This window comes from Ammospiza nelsoni, chromosome 5, assembly GCF_027579445.1.
Source record: "Ammospiza nelsoni isolate bAmmNel1 chromosome 5, bAmmNel1.pri, whole genome shotgun sequence".
Lineage (NCBI taxonomy): Eukaryota > Metazoa > Chordata > Aves > Passeriformes > Passerellidae > Ammospiza > Ammospiza nelsoni.
The window spans coordinates 33156116-33175698 of NC_080637.1; the positions used below are offsets into that span (position 1 = coordinate 33156116).

The 19583-nt window shown below is 43.4% G+C and overlaps 1 protein-coding gene across 1 annotated transcript in view; it reads left to right on the forward strand.

The window, feature by feature from the left end:
- The first annotated feature begins 345 nt into the window (after positions 1–345).
- The window catches only part of RASSF3 (Ras association domain family member 3), a 53524-nt gene continuing 34286 nt past the window's right edge, over positions 346–19583 (forward strand). The window contains exon 1 of the mRNA XM_059471555.1: positions 346–632. Within this exon, the coding sequence (XP_059327538.1) occupies positions 504–632 (129 nt within the window). The 5' untranslated portion in view covers positions 346–503. The remainder of the gene's footprint in view (positions 633–19583) is intronic.

A 19583-nucleotide genomic window follows, 5' to 3' on the forward strand; every position in this document is an offset into this window, starting at 1 on the left:
AGCCGGAATTCATGGATCGCTGGAAGAACTGTAGGGAAAAAGCTCTCCCCAGTACTTTGCCGTCAGTAGTTTTTTACATGACTACGCTTACGGTGCATAGAAGAGTGAAACTGAGTAATTATTAGGGAAAGATTTGGGAACTTCTCACTTCAGCAAGGCCCCTCTCAGCTGCCTCGCTGATGTAATGAGCATGGAGGTGCGGAGGCGCCGGCCCAAGCCGGGGAGAGGGTCAGGACTCGGCCGGGCGTGGGGCCAGGAAGGAGCCGCCCGCAGCCCTCACCTGCTGCCCGGGCGGGCGGGGGCGGCGCTGCCCGGGAACTCGCGCGGCAGGAAGGGAGCGGAGCGAGGGCGGGAGCGGGGCCGCCGGAGCCGCGGCTCCTCCTCCTCCTCCCCGGACCCCGCGGGCTGGGCGAGGAGCGGCAGCGGCGGGGCCCCATGCGGCGGCCGGGACGGCGCTCTCCGCCGCCCGGCCCCAGCAGCGCCAGCAGCCCCCGCCGCCGCCGATGACCTGGACCAGCAGCATGAGCAGCGGGTACAGCAGCCTGGAGGAGGAAGAGTCGGAGGAGTTCTTCTTCACCGCGCGCACCTCCTTCTTCAGGAGGCCGCCGGGCAAGAGCCGCGCCGCCCCACAAGTGAGTGCCGTGCGCCGGGCAGGAGGGGCGGCTGCGCCGCGCGGGGCAGCTGCTGCCGGCCGGGCCGGGCCGGGCCGGCTCCCGCCGGCCGGGCTGCCTCGGGCTGGGCTCCCGCCGGCCGGGCTGCCTCGGGCTGGGCTCCCGCCGGCCGGGCTGCCTCGGGCTGGGCTCCCGCCGGCCGGGCTGCCTCGGGCTGGGCTCCCGCCGGCCGGGCTGCCTCGGGCTGGGCTCCCGCCGGCTCGGCCTCCACGTGTCCGCCGCCCCCTCCCCCATGGGGAAGGACCCGCGGAGCCGCCCGGGCGGCGGGACGGAGCGGGGAGGAGGCGGCCGGGAAGGGCTTCCCTCGGCGGGCTTCCAGCGGGGCTCCCGTGCCACCGGGGGTCGCTGGAGGGGCCTGCTGGCGTGCCCCTCTCGGCAGCCGGGCTGAGGGACCCCCACTGCCTGCGGGCAGGGATGTGAGCAGAAATCCCCGTCTGTGCGGTGAGTGACCGCGCTGTTGGCCCCGCTGCCGCCTCTGCCTCCTCGCTCTTTCGGAGCTCGTTCCGATGTGAATGACAGCCTCTTCAGCTGGTTTGTTGGCAGCGAAAGGCCCTCTGAAGTGTTTAAGTGGCTTGGTTTAAGCATTCAGGCTCAGGCAAGTGGGGCTTTGAGGTGAAGAGCTAATTAAATACAAAGCAAAACTCCGAACCAACCCCTTGTGTGGGCAGCGTTGAAATTCAGTGGAGGACCTGTCCGACCCAGAGCAGTCATTAAACCTTACAGGGTACGCGTCACACTTTTTTAGCTAAGCAGGCTATCCCCCCTCATTTCTCTCTTTCTGAAGCACAGGATCTCATTGTAGAGATGGCTGGTGTCTTTGGAAACTGTAGGCTAGCGAGCCTGTTTTGTTTATGCTACTTCTTCATCTGCTCCCACCAGCATCAGTGCCTTCTTTCTGTTCAGCGTCTGTTTCTTTCTACAAACTCTTAGTAGTTTTCCTCACTGCATTTCAGTGTTGGTATTACTGGTGCTGTAGGAACCTGGTTATAAACTTGCTTTTGAAAGCCTGGACACGTCAGCTGCCCTCTGGTCCACCTGTGGCAGTTGTCAAAAAACATCATTTGTTGCCCACAGCCATTCCTGTAGGCTGCATTCTGCTGCCGAAAGCCAATCTTGGTTTCTGTTTCTTTGAGGTTATTTGTGATTTGCTTAAACTGAAACCCTCTAGCTGCCCCTTAGGAAACTCCTGCTCCTGTTTAAGGAAGTGCAAGAGCTCTCTTGAACTTCAATTTCCTTTGCAAAGTCTGGCAGGGAGCCTGGGCACACCCTCTTCCTACACCTGAGCTTGGGCACTTGGAGAAAATAGGTTGGGACCAGCTACGTACCAGGTCATGGCTGCTTCTCCAGGGTACTTCTTGACACTCTCCTCAGTGTTTGTTTTTGTCTCATGCATTTTGAGTTTCAGCCTCCCACTAACCTCAGGTGTTCTCTGGAAGCTGCTGAGTACTGTGGAGTGTCCCTGAACTTCATCTGGTAACCTATTTGGCCAGCACTGGCTGCCACCTGGCCCTTAGAGGGTTAGAGGGGAGGATCCTGGTGTGACAGTACTGTGGGAATAAATACCTGTATAAATATATAATCAGCAGAATAAATCTGCTGTCTGCCTCAGTGTAGTTACTGTATCATGACATGGGAGAGGGTCCATGTCTTAATTCAGATCCTAAAAATATGCACATCATTCTAATGCTATTGTATGAGTTGTGTTTCTAAATATTAGCTGTATAAGTAGTAAGTTGTGCAAATGCATAATTCCTAGCAAGAGGGACTGGAAAAAAAACCCAAAAAACCCCCTCCCCATAACTAAAATTTTTTATTCTGCTCTAGTATTGCTTTCCAAAAGAATACTGCAGTGGGTGTTGCAGGGTACATATTTAACTATGTATTTACTAGGCTGGAACAAATTCATTTGTATTGCTGACTCTGCAGCATCAGAAATACTCAGCTAGTATTTCTAGTCATAAAGTTACTACCAGTTGCTCTCAGCTGATGATTTATGGAGAGAAGAAAGAAACCCCCTCCAAACAATGCTGAATGCAGATTTCAACAGTCATGTGGCCAGTAAGAGTTTCCCCTTCCAGCAATAACAGTCATAATAAGCCTCTTTGTAGGGATGAGGATGTTACTTTTGGTTTGTATTTGAGGTTTAGTTAAAAAATGCATAATATGTCCCCTTGAGCAAAGAGAAAAGAGTGGAGCTGATAGTTATTGTTTCTGTGTCTTTCCCAACTACACAGATATTAAGTTCTCCAGTGTGTTTCTCTTCTTGCAGAAGACCTTTAAGTGCTGGCAGTTACATTTATCCTTCTGTCTTAGCTCCCTCTGCCCCCTTTCTTGCAGGGAAAAAATGGTTTAGAGCATTTGGTTTGCAGCTGTGCCTGCAGAAAAACTGAGAAAAACTCAGTACTAGTGTTTAGCCTTGTTATGTATGGATTTCCAAAGAGAAGAAAGAGAAAACAAAATTCACTTGCATAAGTAGTGAGTTTTTGTCTTCATGTAATTGGGCAAGGATGGGCTTAAATACATGAAATTCTGCTAATGAGACAGGATTAATGAACTGACTGCAGTTCTGGTGTAAAAACTCTGTGATAGTACCTTTGGTCTTTGCTTAGGATCTGTAGAGTGATTAAAGATTTAGGCAACTCTTCCCATTTCTATACCACTTCTAAAAAAAAATTTCAGCATAAAACCTTTGCAGTAGATAATAGGCAGTACGGTGTTCTAGGGTTCAGTCTGAGGGCAGTGGAAATAAAAATGCAGGTTGCCTTTTGCTGTCTTATTGCTCCTGAAAGTTTAGCTTTATTTAAGGTTTCTTATCAGCTGTGTCTCTTGTAAAATTTGAGTGTCAGAGACTAGATTAAACTCAGTGTGGTCCTGTTTCATGTTTGCAATGAGTCATCATTTAATAAATGAAAAAGGCAGAACTGTAAATATTTTTGTCCTGCCAGTCTGACTACTCAGGTGAGGTAAAGTTATCCATGTATGTAGGCTTTTGCAAGATCAGACCAGTGCTTCTGTATGATCAAGCCTTTGGAAATGGTCCATTCCCTGTAGAGAAAATACCAAAATAAGATGTTTGGCAAACTTTTGAAAACTGACCCCTTTCTCTCCCTGTTTCCTCCCACCCACCCCCATCCTTCAGGAAAATTGAAACCAGTCATGCCTGCTGCTGCAAGCCCCACCATATGCTGGAGGGATGTGCATCTTCCTGTGTATGTTTTCTGCACTTTCCTTCCACATGCCAGTTCCCTGAATTATCCCACTTTGAGCAGGGTTGATGTAAATCCTTGCAATTGTTTCCTTTCCCAGGGGTCTCAGTGGATCAATGCCTTTCAAGCACTGGAGGTGGCTAGTTCCAAGCCATGCTGAGCTCACGTTTTCTGTCTGGATGACTGCAAAAACCTGAGGACATCCCTGTACTTGGTTCTGCCTGCTCTATGTTTGAGGGCCCCTTCCACTGTAACTGTAAGGGTTTGAAACATGATAAGAGGCTGTAGTCAAGCTCTCTCTCTGCCCTTCTGTGTGAGGAATCTGTGAGACAGGACATCACTGTACTTTGGGAAACCTTGCTTTGGGAAGCTGGCAGTGCTATGAAGGTCATGGATCCCAGCTAAAAGAGGGCCATTCCTGCAGGTCCTGTTCAGCATCTGAGTTGTGAATACTCTGCACACAAAATGTGAGAGACTTCTGGTTGATGTCTCATGCAAAATGGCTTGGATATAGGAAGTTTGACACTTGGATGCTGCTTTGTTCTTTGGAGTAAAAACCCAAAATGCTCCTGTGTGCTCTGTTTTTCTACCATTTCATACAGGGCTCTGTAAAAGTTTTTGCAAGAAAAATGCAATCTCTTCTGTTGGCAGCTTCCAAAAATGCATGTGTTCCTTCTGCACCCAAGAATGTCCCCGTTGCCTCCCTGTCAACACTGGTCCTTCCCTCTCTGGGGTCTGATTTCTCCCTCTCTCTTCCCCTTACTGGTCTTGGTCTTCACAGCTTCCAGACCCGCTAAGTTCCTTCCCCTGCACCCTCACCCAGTGCACTCTGCCATGACATTGGCTTTGTGGCTGTCTGTTCTGCATGTCAGTGGGATTTGCAGCTGTGGTAATGGTGGTGGGAAAGGAAAATAATAGAAAAGCTGGAAATGGAAAGCAGATAGGTAAGAGCAGAGGAGGTGTAAAGGGCAAGAGCAAAAGGCAGAGGGTGACAGTCTCATCCCTAGCTAGTCCTGACAAGGTAATCAGCTAGCTCTCATTTCACTGTTGGAGAAGAAGGTTTGAAGGGAAAGATGTAGCAATTTTTTTTTTTTTTTTAGTGGGTGAGCTGGTGAAAATGGGAGGAAGTAGGACAAACTTCTGGGCACAGATACCTTTTTTTAGGTTTCTTCCACGTGAATTTGCTGGGTAAGTTGAGGCATGCAATTGAGAGGAAGAGAGATCATTAAAAAAACCCATTTGAGTTGGGAACAAAAGTTTCTAGTAGTAAAATGCAATTTGTGGCTGCTCTAGCCTGGTTAGGACATCTCTGTGTTACCAGTGTCCATTATTAATGTTTTACATTGTTTGGCCATTGCGACTCTTCCTGGGTTTCCTTTTAGTAACGTTCCCTAGGGAAAATGGCTCTCCTGACTACCAGAAAAAATGAGGTTTCTAATTATAGGCTTGCTTTGGAGCCAAAAAGTTTAAGTTTGTGTTTGACATGTAGTCGTGAAACTTGTTTTAAAAAAGGCAACTAAAAATATCCAGTAATATTTTGTTCTTTTTTTTTTTAATTCATTTGGCAGTCAGCGAATATTATGGGATAAACATTGTCGCAACAGAAATACTTGAAAGTTAAGGGCTGAAGGAATGAGTAGGGTAGGGATTGTGTCTATTTTAAGCCCACATCACTGTGATGATAAACTAGCAGTCGTTATTGTGTGTTTTTGCCTCACTCTTCTCTCAGAGGATTTGATGTGGTGTGTCAGTAACTTGATGGCCATTTTGTGGTGAACTCTGAGTCCCCTGCTGGTGTCTGACAGCCTCTGGAAGTGAGATGAGGTTTATGCTCTGTGCAGAGGATGCTGATTGCCATACGCTGGTTTATCACCACAGTTGGTTCTTGAAATCATCGGTTTAAATTTTGAGGACTTAACTATATGAAATAGTAACTCCTAGCACATACAAAAATTTTAGAAACAGATTTAGGAGAGGTGGATTAACATACTGTCCTAGTCAGAGTTCAGGTCACTAAAACATGATGGGTGCTGTTAGATTCAGCAATTTAAGGGTCACGAGTGCAGCACCAGCAGCAGGTAGTATTCAGACTAGATAAGTAACTCTTAACCTTTCCACTGTTTTCTTAAGTCTATTGTATTAATTCTATATTAAGTGCATCTCAGGCAGTTACTTATGTATTAACTTTGGGAGCACAAACATTGTTAACTTTTTTATTGACATTTATTTAAATACCACCAGAGAAACACTGATTATTTATTTTTCCTTTTGTTGGAGAAAAAAAGGCTTTGATTCCCTTATCAGAGTCTTGGGGTATAGTAGCTAGGCTTTACATTAGTTAGATGAAGAGCATTTAGTTAGTGTGGATATTTTGTGAACTCAGTGATGTAATTGAGTTGGGATAATTGTGAAGGTTTAGGTGCAAAGCAGAAGGGCAGAGTTGTGGAGTTTAGCTGAAGTCAGAAAGTATTGGGCACCTATAACTTTATGGTCCAAAATGTTTAGACTTAGGCTTCTTCAGACACATGTGAACAGGCATGCAGGCACAAGGAGTTTTCTTTTAACTGAAGAGTCTGGTGAATCCAGGAAAGTGCTCTGCAGAGCAGCAGAGCTCAAGGTCATTTTAATACATTGAAGAGATGGAAAAAACCCCAATAAAAAGTTACTTAATGAGAAAATTTGATACCTCCTTTTCATTATCTGTTATTTCAGCTGCAGATCAGTGTGTAAGAATATCAGAATGACCATTTTGGAAGAGGATCCTGCTGTTTTACATCTAGCTACAGCAATAGCAAAATTATGAAGAAAAACTGAAGTAGAAACTGATGATACAGAAGTTTGATTCTTCTGTAGTCTCTTCAGAAGTTTGTCTCTTCAGTCAGTGGCACCAGTGCTGAATTAACAGTTGCAAACACTGCTGGCTCATGGGTTGGGCACAAAGGGTCAAAGTGAATCATCACAGACTGTCAGCTGGCCTCTCATGGAGTTCTGCAGGGCTCCATCTCAGCCCAGAGCTTGTCTACGTCTTCATTAATGACTTGGATGCAGGACTAGAAGGAATATGAAATAAATTTGCTAATGACACTAAATTGAGAGGGGCTGTTGAGTCCCTCAAAGGCAGAGAGACATTGATAAATTAGAGAGATGGGCAATCACCTACTGGATGAAGTTTAACAAGGGCAAGTGACATATTCTGCCCCTGGGATGGGGCAATCCTGGATGTATGGACAGACTGGGGAATGAGAGGCTGGAGGGCAGCACTGCAGAAAGGGACCTGGGGGTCCTGGTTGATGGCAAGTTGAATCTGGGTCAGCCGTGCCCTGGCAGCCAGGAGGGCCAAGAGTGTCCTGGGATGCATCAGGCACAGCATCACCAATTGGGCAAGGGAGGGGATTGTCCTGCTCTGCTCTGGGGCAGCCTCACCTTGAGTGCCATGTGTGGTCTTGGGCAATGTAAGGAAGATATTGCCCAAAACTGTGAGGAATGGGCACAGTGTAAGGAAGATGTTAAGCTATTGGGGAGTGTCCAAAGGGGGGCAATGAAGGTGTTGAAGGGTCTTGAGGGGAAGCTGTATGAGGAGTGCCTGAGGTCATTTGGCCTGTTCAGCCTGGAGAACAGGAGACTAAGGGGAGAGCTTTTATTGCCTTCTGCAACTTCCTTGTGAGGTGAAATGGAGGGGCAGGTACTGATCTCTCTCCACTCTTGTAACCAGTGACAGAACTCGAGGGTATGGCCTGAAAGTGTGTCAGGGGGAGGCTCAGGCTATGTATCAGTAAAAGGTTCTTCACCCAGAGGGTGATCAGGCCCAGGAACAGGCTCCCCAGGGAACTGGTCACAGCACCAGCCTGACAGAGAAACATTTGGACAATGCTCTCAGGCACATGGTGTGATTCTTGGGGTGTCCTATGTAGGGTCAAGAATTGGACTTTGGTGATCCTTGTGGGTCCCTTTCAATTGAGGATATTCTGTGATTCTAAATAAACAGATTAACAGAGAGTTTTGGATTAAGTGCTCGGTATGTAATGCAGCATTTTGCCTGTGACACTATACTAGTGAGTCCAGACAAGCAATGTGAGTTTCATGAAGAGAGACATGGGAGTGACAGGTCTCTTGTTCAGCTCTCCTCATGGATAGGCAGATAAGGCCAATGTGCAGGCAACACATTGGGCCAGGCTATTCAGTATATCCTGCACTTCATTCTTAGGTAGAAGTAGTAGAGAAGTAGTAGGGCTCTTACAGATGCATGCTCACATTAAAAAAAAAAAATTAGATGTTAGCTATATATATATATATATATATATATATATATATATATATGTATGCACACACAAAATATTTAGATTTATGTATATAAATCTGCCACGCACACATATGGATTTGTGCCTTTTGAGACCAACATTCAGGAAAGGTCTTAAAACCAGCAGTCCCACAGATGGTAGAGGTGTGCCCTGATGGGACTGAAGGTAGCCCAGCATGCTGTGATACCCCTAGTTTCAGTGCAGCACCTACCTGACTGCTGCATTGTCAGGCTTTTGTGTGGGTTCAGGTGCCTGTGTCCAAGCCTGCACGTTTCTGTAGACAGGTATGAATTGACTTGGGGTGAGTAATTACCGCTTTCCTGTTGGGTGCTTGCTGCTCTCTGAGGTTGGTGAAGTACTGCAGACAGTTTTGAGGAGAGTGCTTCCTATGCAGATGTGTATTTGGCTATGCTAAGTAGCCACATGTGATTTATGTAGCAATTAAGAATGCTTTCTAGTTACTCATCTATGTGTGTGCTGGAGAGGAATTTGTGTTCCTGTATGCAGAGGAGTCTCTGCTGTGCTGAAAATAATAGTAAAGGCAGCAGTGGTTCATTGCCTCTGAGGATGTATCAAGCCTTGACCTTGGGTATGTAGGAGTAGTTGGTGTGCGGGCTGCCAGCTTCTCTGTCTCACTCTTTACCCACTCAGTAATTGTGGAAAATGCTGTTTGCAAGTGTGTTTCTTTTATAAATTACATAAAATAATATACTAGGGGCAAATTACAAAGGCAGTTGTCTCTAATCTGTTATAAATATTCCTGTTGTCCATAATTAAACTGCTTGTATTGTGATCTGTCTCCTCTCTGATCCAAGGTGTGGTCAAGTGCATGGATGCACAGTCCAACCATGCTGTAGTTTTCCTCATAGTGCACAGTCCTTGTGTTTGCAATACACAATCAATACAGTCTCTCTAAAGCCTGATTTGTAATAATAAAAACTGAATATCAAGTTCTCCTCTGACTGAACATGATAGCTTGCCAAATATTTAATTTTATTTCTGCTGAAGCAGGAATCCCACGTTTTGACTTGTCCCCCTTGAAGTAAAATTTGTAATAGAACAAATTTGTTAATGCTTTGCAAGTAGTTTAGCACCTTTATTGATGGCTAATAACCTCTGTTGTAGAGGACTTCCTCTCAGTGACTTCTTATGTACGGGTGTGCCTAGGACATCCTAGCCTGTAAACTGGAAAGAGTTTAGTTCAGATGTTTCATGTAGAGCATTATTTTTCTCTTAGAGGGTTCTTCTCTTCTGAAGAATTTGATGCCTCAAGATCAAAGCCTGCTTGTCTTGCTGTTCAGTCCAAAGGGAACTTGATTTGGTGTGTTCACTTAGATACATAAGCTGAGATTGTGGAAGTCTTTTTGTTCAGATTTGCTCATCTAATTGTAAAATATTCTCATAGTTCATATGAGAAGCACCTGGTAAAGCCATATAAACTCCAGCAACTGCATGAGGGATTTCAGCACGACCCTTTGTGATTGTGTGCATATTCTTTGGCATTGCCTGAAAGATTAAGAATTTGGTGGTTATGTATTGCATAATGGGAGAATTGGTCTGCATTGTTTCTCCTCATATTTTAAATGAGTAAGTTCAAGAGTCAGTATTATTGAGATTAGCATAAGAGTCAGTGCAAATTTTTAAAACAGATGCAATCTGAACTACTGTATTACAATTTTTTATTACATTATTGATGTGTGGAAAGGTTATGTAATGTAGGCATAGACAGGTATCTTATATTACCATTTATGATAAAATGTGTAAAAAAACCCCAACCCCGTTTTTTTGTGTCTCTGATTGGCTTGCAAGTAGTAGAAAAGTTGATGTGTGGCAAGTGACCCAGGCTGTGCCTAAAATGCACAGCAGGTACACGCTGCAGCCAGCTGCAGGAACTGATCCCCCAGCCTTCCAGACTGGTGACTTAAAGAATGCTCAGCCCCATTTTTGTTACCATGCATATGTGTTTAACTTTGAAAAGCAGTGGACAGCAAGGGTTTCTGCAGAAGTGCTTCTGGGTCTGTCAGGCTAGATAGTTGAGCCTAAGTGTTGAAAACCAAGGAACAGAAATATGAGCAGGAGGAAAGTTCATTTTAATCCTGTCATACATACAGGCTCCCCATTTCCATCACCAGGAGTACTTTGATGCATTTGATTAGACCCATGTGATGGCTGTGATATAGCCAGGGGTAAATGCTGCCTAAGGGGATGCTCCTGAAAACTGCTAAAATAAATCCTTAACTCTCCATGTGGCATGGACTTGGCAGCTGAAAGCTAGAAATAGGTGTAACTTTTATATCTGACAGTAAAGGACGAGGAGAAGGAAGGAATCTTTGTGTACAAGACTTGCTCCATCTCTTGAAGGATAGTATGAACACTTATCAACTGCTGAGAGCAAACTGGAGTAAATTATCCTGCATACATGTAAGGCATGGTAAAAGAGAGGGGATGTTGTTTGAGATGGGGAGTTGATTTGTTACTGTTGTCTTTTAGGAGCTCTGTTGCAAAGAAGGAAGAGAAAGTACTCTATCTACCCTGCTGTAAGCGCAGGCTGAAAAATTACCTGTTAATATTTCTGCATGTAGGATCAATGTCTTATGTCCTGGGGAAAAATACACAGCTAAAGGAAAAATTCATGCTTGAGGCAGTTGCTCTATTAGGTACCCACATACAAGTGCTGGCAGGGTAAGAACAGAAGAGTCAGGGGAACATTAGTGGTGCAGGCAATCTGATGCAAGCAGTAACCAGACTCCCATGTAATCTGTGCAAGAGAAATCTGCTTTATTAAGGGGAACTTGATCTTTCATTAAAGAAATATTCTGGTCATCATAGTCACAGCTTTCATGGAGCTTAATTTAGCACAGTGTTACTTTTCTACTGCACCGTCTACATAAATTTGTAATTCTAAAGTGTGATTTTCTGTATTTAGAAATTTATCCAAATCTTTGGGTTAATTTTGATGTAAAATCTATTATTAGGGAGAGTTTGCAGTTTTTGCATAAGTTAGCAGGTCAGCTTAAGATGAATTGGGAATATTTAATTGGACATTAAGGGGCGCTTTACTTGTTGAATTTATGAAATGCCCTTTTCACCTTCCAAGAATATAGGATACAGGTTGTTAACTAATGCCAGGAGCCTTAATCAATTCTTTCTATAATGAAAATAATTTAGCTGCTTTTAGGGAGCTAAATTATTTAGAGTAAGGGGATCTCAGGATCTAAGTAAATGTTTTCACAGTAGCAGGTTAAGATAGTCTTATGGAGTGGGGCTATTGTAGAGTTCAAAGACTGAAATCTCTTTTGTTGTATTTGATAATATAATTTAGTTTATTAGTTAGGTAATATATATTAGTTATTTTAGAAGTGACTCTTAAAATACTGAATTACTTTTAATTACCTTTTGGTCACTTTAGTGGTAAGAGACTACTGCACATGCATACGAATGTCAGAGAAGACAGCAAAGCTTCTGGACATCAGTCAGATAAACCTCTGAATCAGATAATCACATTATTCTAAATTTCATTTTCTGTTCTCATTGAATATAAAGTTGAATTAATTTATATGACTAGTTCCCTTTCTTTGAGCTCTATGACTGTGTCAAAAATTGCTCCTGAACAATTTCCTACACTCCCCCTGCTCCCCCTTATTTTTTCTTCAAGGTCTTAGCCAAGCAAGAGCTTGTTTTATTCTTTGGGTGCTAATTACTTTCCCTTCACCTTTTAAGCCTGAGACTGACTCACACTGCTGTTGCTTATAACAATTATAACAAGAATTGCTGATAAATCTAAATACTTTCTCTAAACAGTCTCTATATTAACTGCATAGTATTGCTTTGGGGTCTGATTTGGGCTTCATGGGAGCAAGTTTGTTTTCACAGAAATTGAAAAATGGTATTAGTGTTCAGCTGACCATATGATCTATTACTCTGAACTTTTGTTGATCCCTTGCTTGCCTAGGAGGTATATTTACTGCTTTAAAAATGTTATAAAAATAAAATTCAGCTTAACTAAAACCACCATGTTTTAATTAAAGTATGTTAAAAAAAATGTCTTCTATAAAACTTTTAATTCTGTGCTGTAAATTACAATTTTTTCTTAAGTGTATATTCAGTAGGACTGTATTGTCAAAGAGTATAATAATTGGGAGAATGTTCTTATTGCTAACTCAGACCTGTGAGCAACAGGACTTCATTAAGTAGATTGTGGGTTTCTGGCTTTTTGTTGCTCTGGTCAGAATTGTTGTTCTGTAAAATGAAGCAGACAGTTCCTGTGCTTAGTGTGGTGAGGTTTTTATATTCTGGATTAGGCTGGGTGCCAATTAGCCAGCCACTGTCTGCCCTTCACAGTGTAGACAGTTCTTGTACCTTAGACCTGATCACAGCCTGTGCAACATTGTCCCAAATAAATGCCAAGTATTTAGGCAAGGTGGAGAAGCAGTGATGGTTTATAAATCAGAGTGGCTCTGATTTACAAAGCATCACTGATGCTAGCAGGGCATGTTTTACCAGGGTTTCTCTTTTGGTTTGCTGAACCACAGGGCATTTGTGATTGCCTTAATACAATGATAGGAGGTTTGTTGTAAAATACAGAGGTAATTCCTGATATATACCTTTCTCAAATTCTGAATAAGAATGGAACTGTCTCTAAAACTCTAAAGAAATGTTCAGCTATCAGAAGATCAAATAAGTTGGTTTGAAACATGGCAGGCTGTGTAATGCAAATTTGTTTGACTTCTTAATGATCACCAAGTCATAGTGAGGTTCCTGGGAGTTTAATTCTGTGTTCTGTCACCAGAAAGCTGCTTTGTGTGCACCTGTGCCCGAGATGAACTTGTGAAGGGTGTTTTCAGTTGGCAAAGTTATTGGCAGCACCCCCTTGGTTTGGCTCACTCCCGTTGGGTGTCCTTGGTTTTCCAGTTGCTGTTTTGCTGTCCCCCACTGGCAGCAGTGGGCATGGGAGCTTTTGGGAGGAGTCTTACACCTGCTGAGCTAAATCCTATGGAAGAATGAATTTTTTTCTCTTACTATGCTTCCCTGGAAGGGGTTATCCCACTTGCAAGGAGAGTTTTAGGTGCTCTTAGAATGGACATCTCTGCTTTGATGGTCATAGCAGTTGGGGATTCCAATATCCAAACTGTTGTTCTGTTGTTCCACATGTTCCTGTGACTGAGGGGTGATAAGATGTGCCTCAATACAGATCTTGGAGGATTTAAATAACTTACAGGTTATTCCAGTAGAACAGAAGTTAGATATTTAGAAATATCTTTCTAAAGATCTTCTGTGTTTGTCCAGTCATAGGCAAGAGTGATTAATAGAGTTATATCACAGGCTTTATTTTATGGCTAGAGTTTGTGGGTTTGTCTACACTGACAGCTGCTTTTGAATTCATGTGAATGTGTTCACATGGTGGGAAGCTTATCTCAGGATGGGGGAACATGACTGTTTATATTGTGCTAAAAGGTTAATATGTGAAGTGAAACATCAAAGCAGTTTCTAATGCTCTGAAGTTTAAAACTCACAGTTAATTTAATTACAAAATAATTAAAGGCACATCTTTTCCCACCCCTGAATGCAGACCCCAAATATTCTTCAAAGCATATTTGATTTTAATGATTTGGTGATTTCCTCCCTGAGGCTTTTTTTTAACTTGCCACTGGCATATAAAGATGTAGCTTTGAGTTGCAATGATAATAGACTATTAGTGCAGTAGGTGTTTGCCTCCTAAGACGGTAAAATGACATGTTCTGTGGAAATAGCCTCATATTAAAAAAAAAAAAATCCTAAACATAGTGATTTTTCCTCTAGCAGTCTAAGTTCATAATACACTTATTTTTAGTGATTCATGGCTTAAACTGTCTCCTGAAGCAGCTTGGTTAAGTGCATGGTATAGAATGCTAGCATGCCACCCTTGTTTCTTCACTTTTTTCTTCTTTTGTCTCCTCCCCTTTGAATTCTAATGAAGGGTCCTGTTTTAAAATGAGTTTGATTTTAAATCCGCCTTTATGGCCAATGCTGGAAAAAATAATCTATTATGTAATACAGATACACTGCACTAAGTAGTTGTAAAGGTGTTTTGTGGAGGATATAGGATTGGAGCTCCATGCTACCTATCTAGATTTAACAAGTAGCAACCTGTATGTTTTCATCTTTAGAGATCTATCTGGAAGATAGAGTGGAAAGAAACACCTTTCAGAAGGCATTTAACATTTGGTAGTAATTGTGTCAGAAACAAGAGGCCGCAGAGAGGAGTATTTTTACTATAAGTTTTACTTAGTAAAACTAGCATTGGTATTTCTTTATGTTGTAGGTATGAGCATTACAGTGCACTAAGGGCAGTGTCTTGGTCTTGTCACCCCAAGACAGGCAGTCATTAGAAGTGTGGTGCCATTCCCAGGATATGGGAAGAAGCCATGTTTTTTAGGCACTTGCAGAGAACCTTTCTCATCCTGCACACACTCCTGAGTAATGTGCTTGGGGAGACCCTGCTTGAATGGGCAGGTTGGGCTGGTTAATCTCCAGTAGTCCCTTCCAACGTTACCCATTCTGTGATTCTTCCCTGTCTCCCTGCTCTGTGTTTCCAAAGGAACCTCAATTCTGCCCTTCCAGAGAAATCCAAACTTTGTTCTGACTATTCTGAACAGACAAGTGAAAAAGTCTGAAATATGGTGGGGATGCCATGCTGAAACTGAGCTGGAATTGGATCCCATTCTCTTTCAGATGTGTAACACAGAACATAACTTTGTTGGTCAGTGCTTGCTCTGTCCCCTCTTTGTTGTTCTCGTGCTTCTTGTGCATTTCTATGGCTGCAGGCTCACAAAGGAGGTCTAACCTGCAGTAGTAATTGGATTGCTAATCTGCACAGGTTGTCTGTAAACAGGCGGTGAGGTTTTCTTGGACTCATGACTTCATCATACTTCACTTTTGGTGAAGCAAAGCATTGTGGTGAAAATACAATAAACTAAATGCTAAATGTAAGTTGTTTTAGAATGTAAAAGGTCAAACCACAGGCCTGGTGGAACTCACAGCACTCTTTTTTTTGGGTGTTTTGTAGAAGAGGGGTGCCAAGTACTGCCAGGTTTCCAGTCTCCTATCCTATGAAGCACAGGGAACAAGTGATATCTCACAAGGTAGAACACAAATGGATCATCTAAGAGCAGTTACTCCTACCTGTTTTTCATGCCCTGTCATATCAGCCACATGCCTGCAAGGTGGATGCTGCAGGTTGAGGGCTGTTTCAGTGTGGCTGCCATTGCTTGAGCAGAGGGTGTGGTTCCACTGAAGCTGCAGTTTAATTAAGGTAGGTTTTTGTTCACATGTCTTCCTTCAATCAGATCTCTCTGTGGTTGCAAGAGGAGCAGCTCTGGTGCTAGAGCGGATGAAGGAATGTGCAGATGAGGAAACTGGCTGAGAGGGTGGGACCACAAGAGGCTGGGCTTAGCTGGTGGAGCTCAACTTGGGGAGAGAAAGCCCCAGCTGATGGTAGAGTTAAGATGTGCTTTAGAGTGTCTGGACAAATTTCTTAACTGGATAGACATGATACAGGTAGGCAGAAGGTGGAGAAGTTTGGGCATTTTGGTTTTGTGTGGTTTTGGTTTGGCTTTTTTTTTTGTGTGTGTTTGTTTTTATTCTTTTAATGAATAATGGTTCTGAAAGGAAGAAAGCAGTAGAACTTCTTGAATGGGAAATGAATGGGAAATATGGTTTATGCTTTGGTATCTGACAGAAAGTAGTGCAGCAAATGGGATTGCAGTGTAAACCTTGGATTTACTTGCAGGTTCGTGATTTTCAAAATACATGCATTTGTGTATTTCTAGCTCTTTGTATTTTCAATGGCTTTAGAATTCTCCCTTAATTGTTCCCTGTAACAGGTTTAACAGGCCAGCTCATCCATTTGGAGAATAAAGTTAAGGGCAGTGTTTTAAACATGCTGAAATGTATTTTGAATATTATGCCATACCAAAAGGTAGCTGCACTCTTTCCTATGCCTTGACCAACTTCAGTCTCCAGCTGTTATAAGATTTTTCCACTGTAAGTGTGAGCCTGTTGATGGAAATTGGGTGTGAGTCTTTTGCTTGCTGCCTTGCTTGCCAGTTTTGAGGGAAGGTTGGAAGGGATTTATTAATGTTTGACAAATGTATCATCAGTCTCTATTTTCATGCCACTTCATAGAAAGTTTCACTGCTGAAACTGTCTGCCTGTGGTAATGATTGCTGTAATCAACCTTTTGCCATGATTTTGTTTTGTTATTTTGGGCTTTACTGGTTATGGAACTCCACTTACTGCTGTTTTCACAAGTGTAAATATGGGCAGCTGTTTATATGTAACTGCTGGAGAGGAAGAAAGTTCCTTTTGCTGAATGGAAGACAGAAGAATGTAGGTGAAGAACCTGCAGCAAGGGAGGAGCAGCTGCTCTCAGCAGGAGAGCTTGCTCTGCTGGTGGATCACTGGAAGGGGAGAAGCCTGTGTGCTCCTTCTGCCCGTCTTTAGTCACAGAATGGGGACATTTGAGCATCTTGACTTCTGACTGTTTAATAATCTTGTTTGCTAGTTTTAAAGAGGGAGAACATTACCTGATTAGCATCTGGACAAACTGGAAGGCCATGTCATGATTCTTTTTTTCTCTTTTTCTTTCCCTTTTTTTTTCCCTCGGCCCCACAAGACTGAAAATAACAAGTAGGACAGAGCTCAGATGAGTAAGGCAGTAGTGTTTGTCAGGAACGTGGCAAATATCAGAGCTGTGTATGCTATTAATGTAAGGAAAGTATGAAGTTAAAAAAGTGCATAAAATCATACCTCATTACTTGGCAGATTAGATCTATTTTTTTACCTTGGTTGTTTTTATTGTACGAGATACCAAGATGTTCCCTCCCTTCCTTGTTCTCTTAGATCTTTTACGGATGCATGAATCTGCTTCAGGTACTTGGTCAAAACAAGGAACAAGTATGGAAGGCTTCCAGGAGACTGGGGAGCACCAGCAGGAGCAGAGGGACCAGAACCTGACTGATGTTGTCAAGACCTGAAAGCATTTGATGCTTTTTTGAAGGCAATCTCATTATGTAGTAGTCTCTGAACTCAGCACTTAAATGAATACAGTGCACTGCGGCACTGAGAAATCTGTCTAAATACTTAGATTTGTGCATAATCAGTTTTGGTTCTGCCAGTTAATAGTATTTCTTAGGAAGCAATTGCGAAGTCTGTTTTATTTTATTGAGAGCTGAAGAAGGGAGCCATTGGACTCAAAGAGCGTGTGTGTGTTCAGCCCTCAGGAGAAATGGAATGTCCTAGTCAGGGTGAGGAGACCAGGTGACAGTGCATGGCCTCTGTCTCTTGCTTCTTCCCTGGCTCAAAGGTTCCCCGTGTGTAGCATCTGTGTGAAGAATTAGATCTCCTCTGGGCAAAGGGCTGATGTGAGCAGATGTAGGAACCCCTGTGAGTGCTCCAGCTCACCGGTGTGGCTGTGGCTGAGTCTCCACTGCCAGCAGGCATTTCACTCCTGTCAGCACAGTGTGCTGGCTTTGACAGGGGGTCCCTGCCATGGCCTTGGAGAATAGGCCCTTCTGCTCTCCAGAGAGCTCTGCCATGATCTGGGTACAGGATAAGGCATCTGGGTGGCCAAGCTGCCTGGAAGGAAAGGGAGAGCTCTGGGTCAGCTTCTGTGCAGGTGAGGGATGCTGGAGTTGGGAGGAGGCTGTGAGCACTGTAGTTTGAGTGCTAGGTTCATTCCAGTTAGCAGTGCAGGAAGGTGGAGAGCCAGCATGTTGGGGCCTTATCCCAAGAGAGAGGAGTCCAGAGAGCTGAACAGCAAGGAGGATGTCTCAGGGAGCACCTGCTAGCAACTGGAGCAGAGGTTTGCACACATGCTGGGTGCTGTGGGTGACCTCAGCCCCACCTGGGGCTGGTGGCCAGGTGGAAGTGGTGGTCTGTGTTGCAGCAGTGCAGCTGCATTGGTTGGTGGAAGCTCTGAAGATGGTGACCTGATCTGAAAGGAGTGATGAGTCTGGTCTGTGCTTTACAAACAGTGGTGTTTGTGAAAGCAGCTTATGTGTGAGGAAAGGTGTGCAGGGTGTTTTTGTCATCTTTTCTTCCAGTGTCTGTTTTGTTGTGTGTCAGAACTGGCTGGACTAGCTTTATGCTGATACCATCAACTTTCCTTTTGTATGTTCTTTTAAACCTCTTCCTTGGTGGCTGTGATGCCTGAAGAGGTTGTAAAACAATACCTGGCTGGATGCAAATGCTTTTCAGATGATTTTTATCACTACCACTTACCAGACATCTCTTAAGCAAGTCTATTTATAAGCATTGGTATGTTGGGTGATTATTAACTGTAAATCCCTCCTGTTTGCTGCTTGGAGGCTTGAGGATGGTTGCTGATGGTAGACAGGTTATTAAATGTCCATGCAGAAGTCCAGAAACCACAGCCTAATACTAGTCCATTGACTTCTTTTGCAGTATTAGGTGGATATCCTTAAGAGTTTAGATGTTGTTCAAAAGTGAAAGTCCTTTTTGTCAGTGTGACTGTGCTAAAATTGAAAGGACTTTCTCCAACAGCCTTCAGGATGCTTTGGCTGTGCTTCAGAGAATGTGTTTGGAAGTAAATGTAGAAAGGACAGTTTTTTTCTCATGAGTTAACACAACAGATAAATGAAATATGTAGTAAATATAACAGTATTTAAGATTTGAATGTTGACAGACAATGATGGTGGATTAAAGACTGAAATTTGTTAAGCTGCTGTCCACTAATTGCACTTTTGTATGGCATATTTGCCAGTAAAAAGAAAAAACTGGATCATTTAATTTTGGGCTAGACAGGCAAATGCCGACCAGTTGCATGGAAGTGTTTGCTCTGGCACCCTTCATTGCTTATGAGAGTCTTTGCTTATGACCTGAATTCTGGGAAGGTATCCAAGGCCTATGCAGGCTGAAGTGCTTATCTCTTGAGTGTTTTCTTTCCCTTTGCACAACAGAATACTCAGACCTGTTTAGCAAATGCAGACCTACTTAGCAAATGCCCATGCAATTATAGCTCTGTGTCACATTTTAAATTCTCCTCCCACCCCGCCAAGGCTATGCATTTAAAGATCTTGTTCTTCAGTTGCACTTTGTTCTTTTCCCTTGAACCTTGATGGTGTCTCTTTTATTCTTTTAGTTTGTAAATATTCTTAGTTAATCTTATGGCTTATTTTCAAGGTGACCTGTCATCTTGTATTCATCTCTGGAGGAAAAATTCATTTTGTGAGCAAAACAAGTTGTATTCTGTTTTTATTTGAACATTTGCTCAATTAACATAAGTGCATGAAAAGTTTTTGCTTTTGCATGCATTTTACTGATGTAACAGTAGCCTCTTGCAAGAAACTGCTATGAGAATGGTGTTTCTGTAACTCTTGAACTCCCTTTTCATTGCTGCTGGAGTTGTG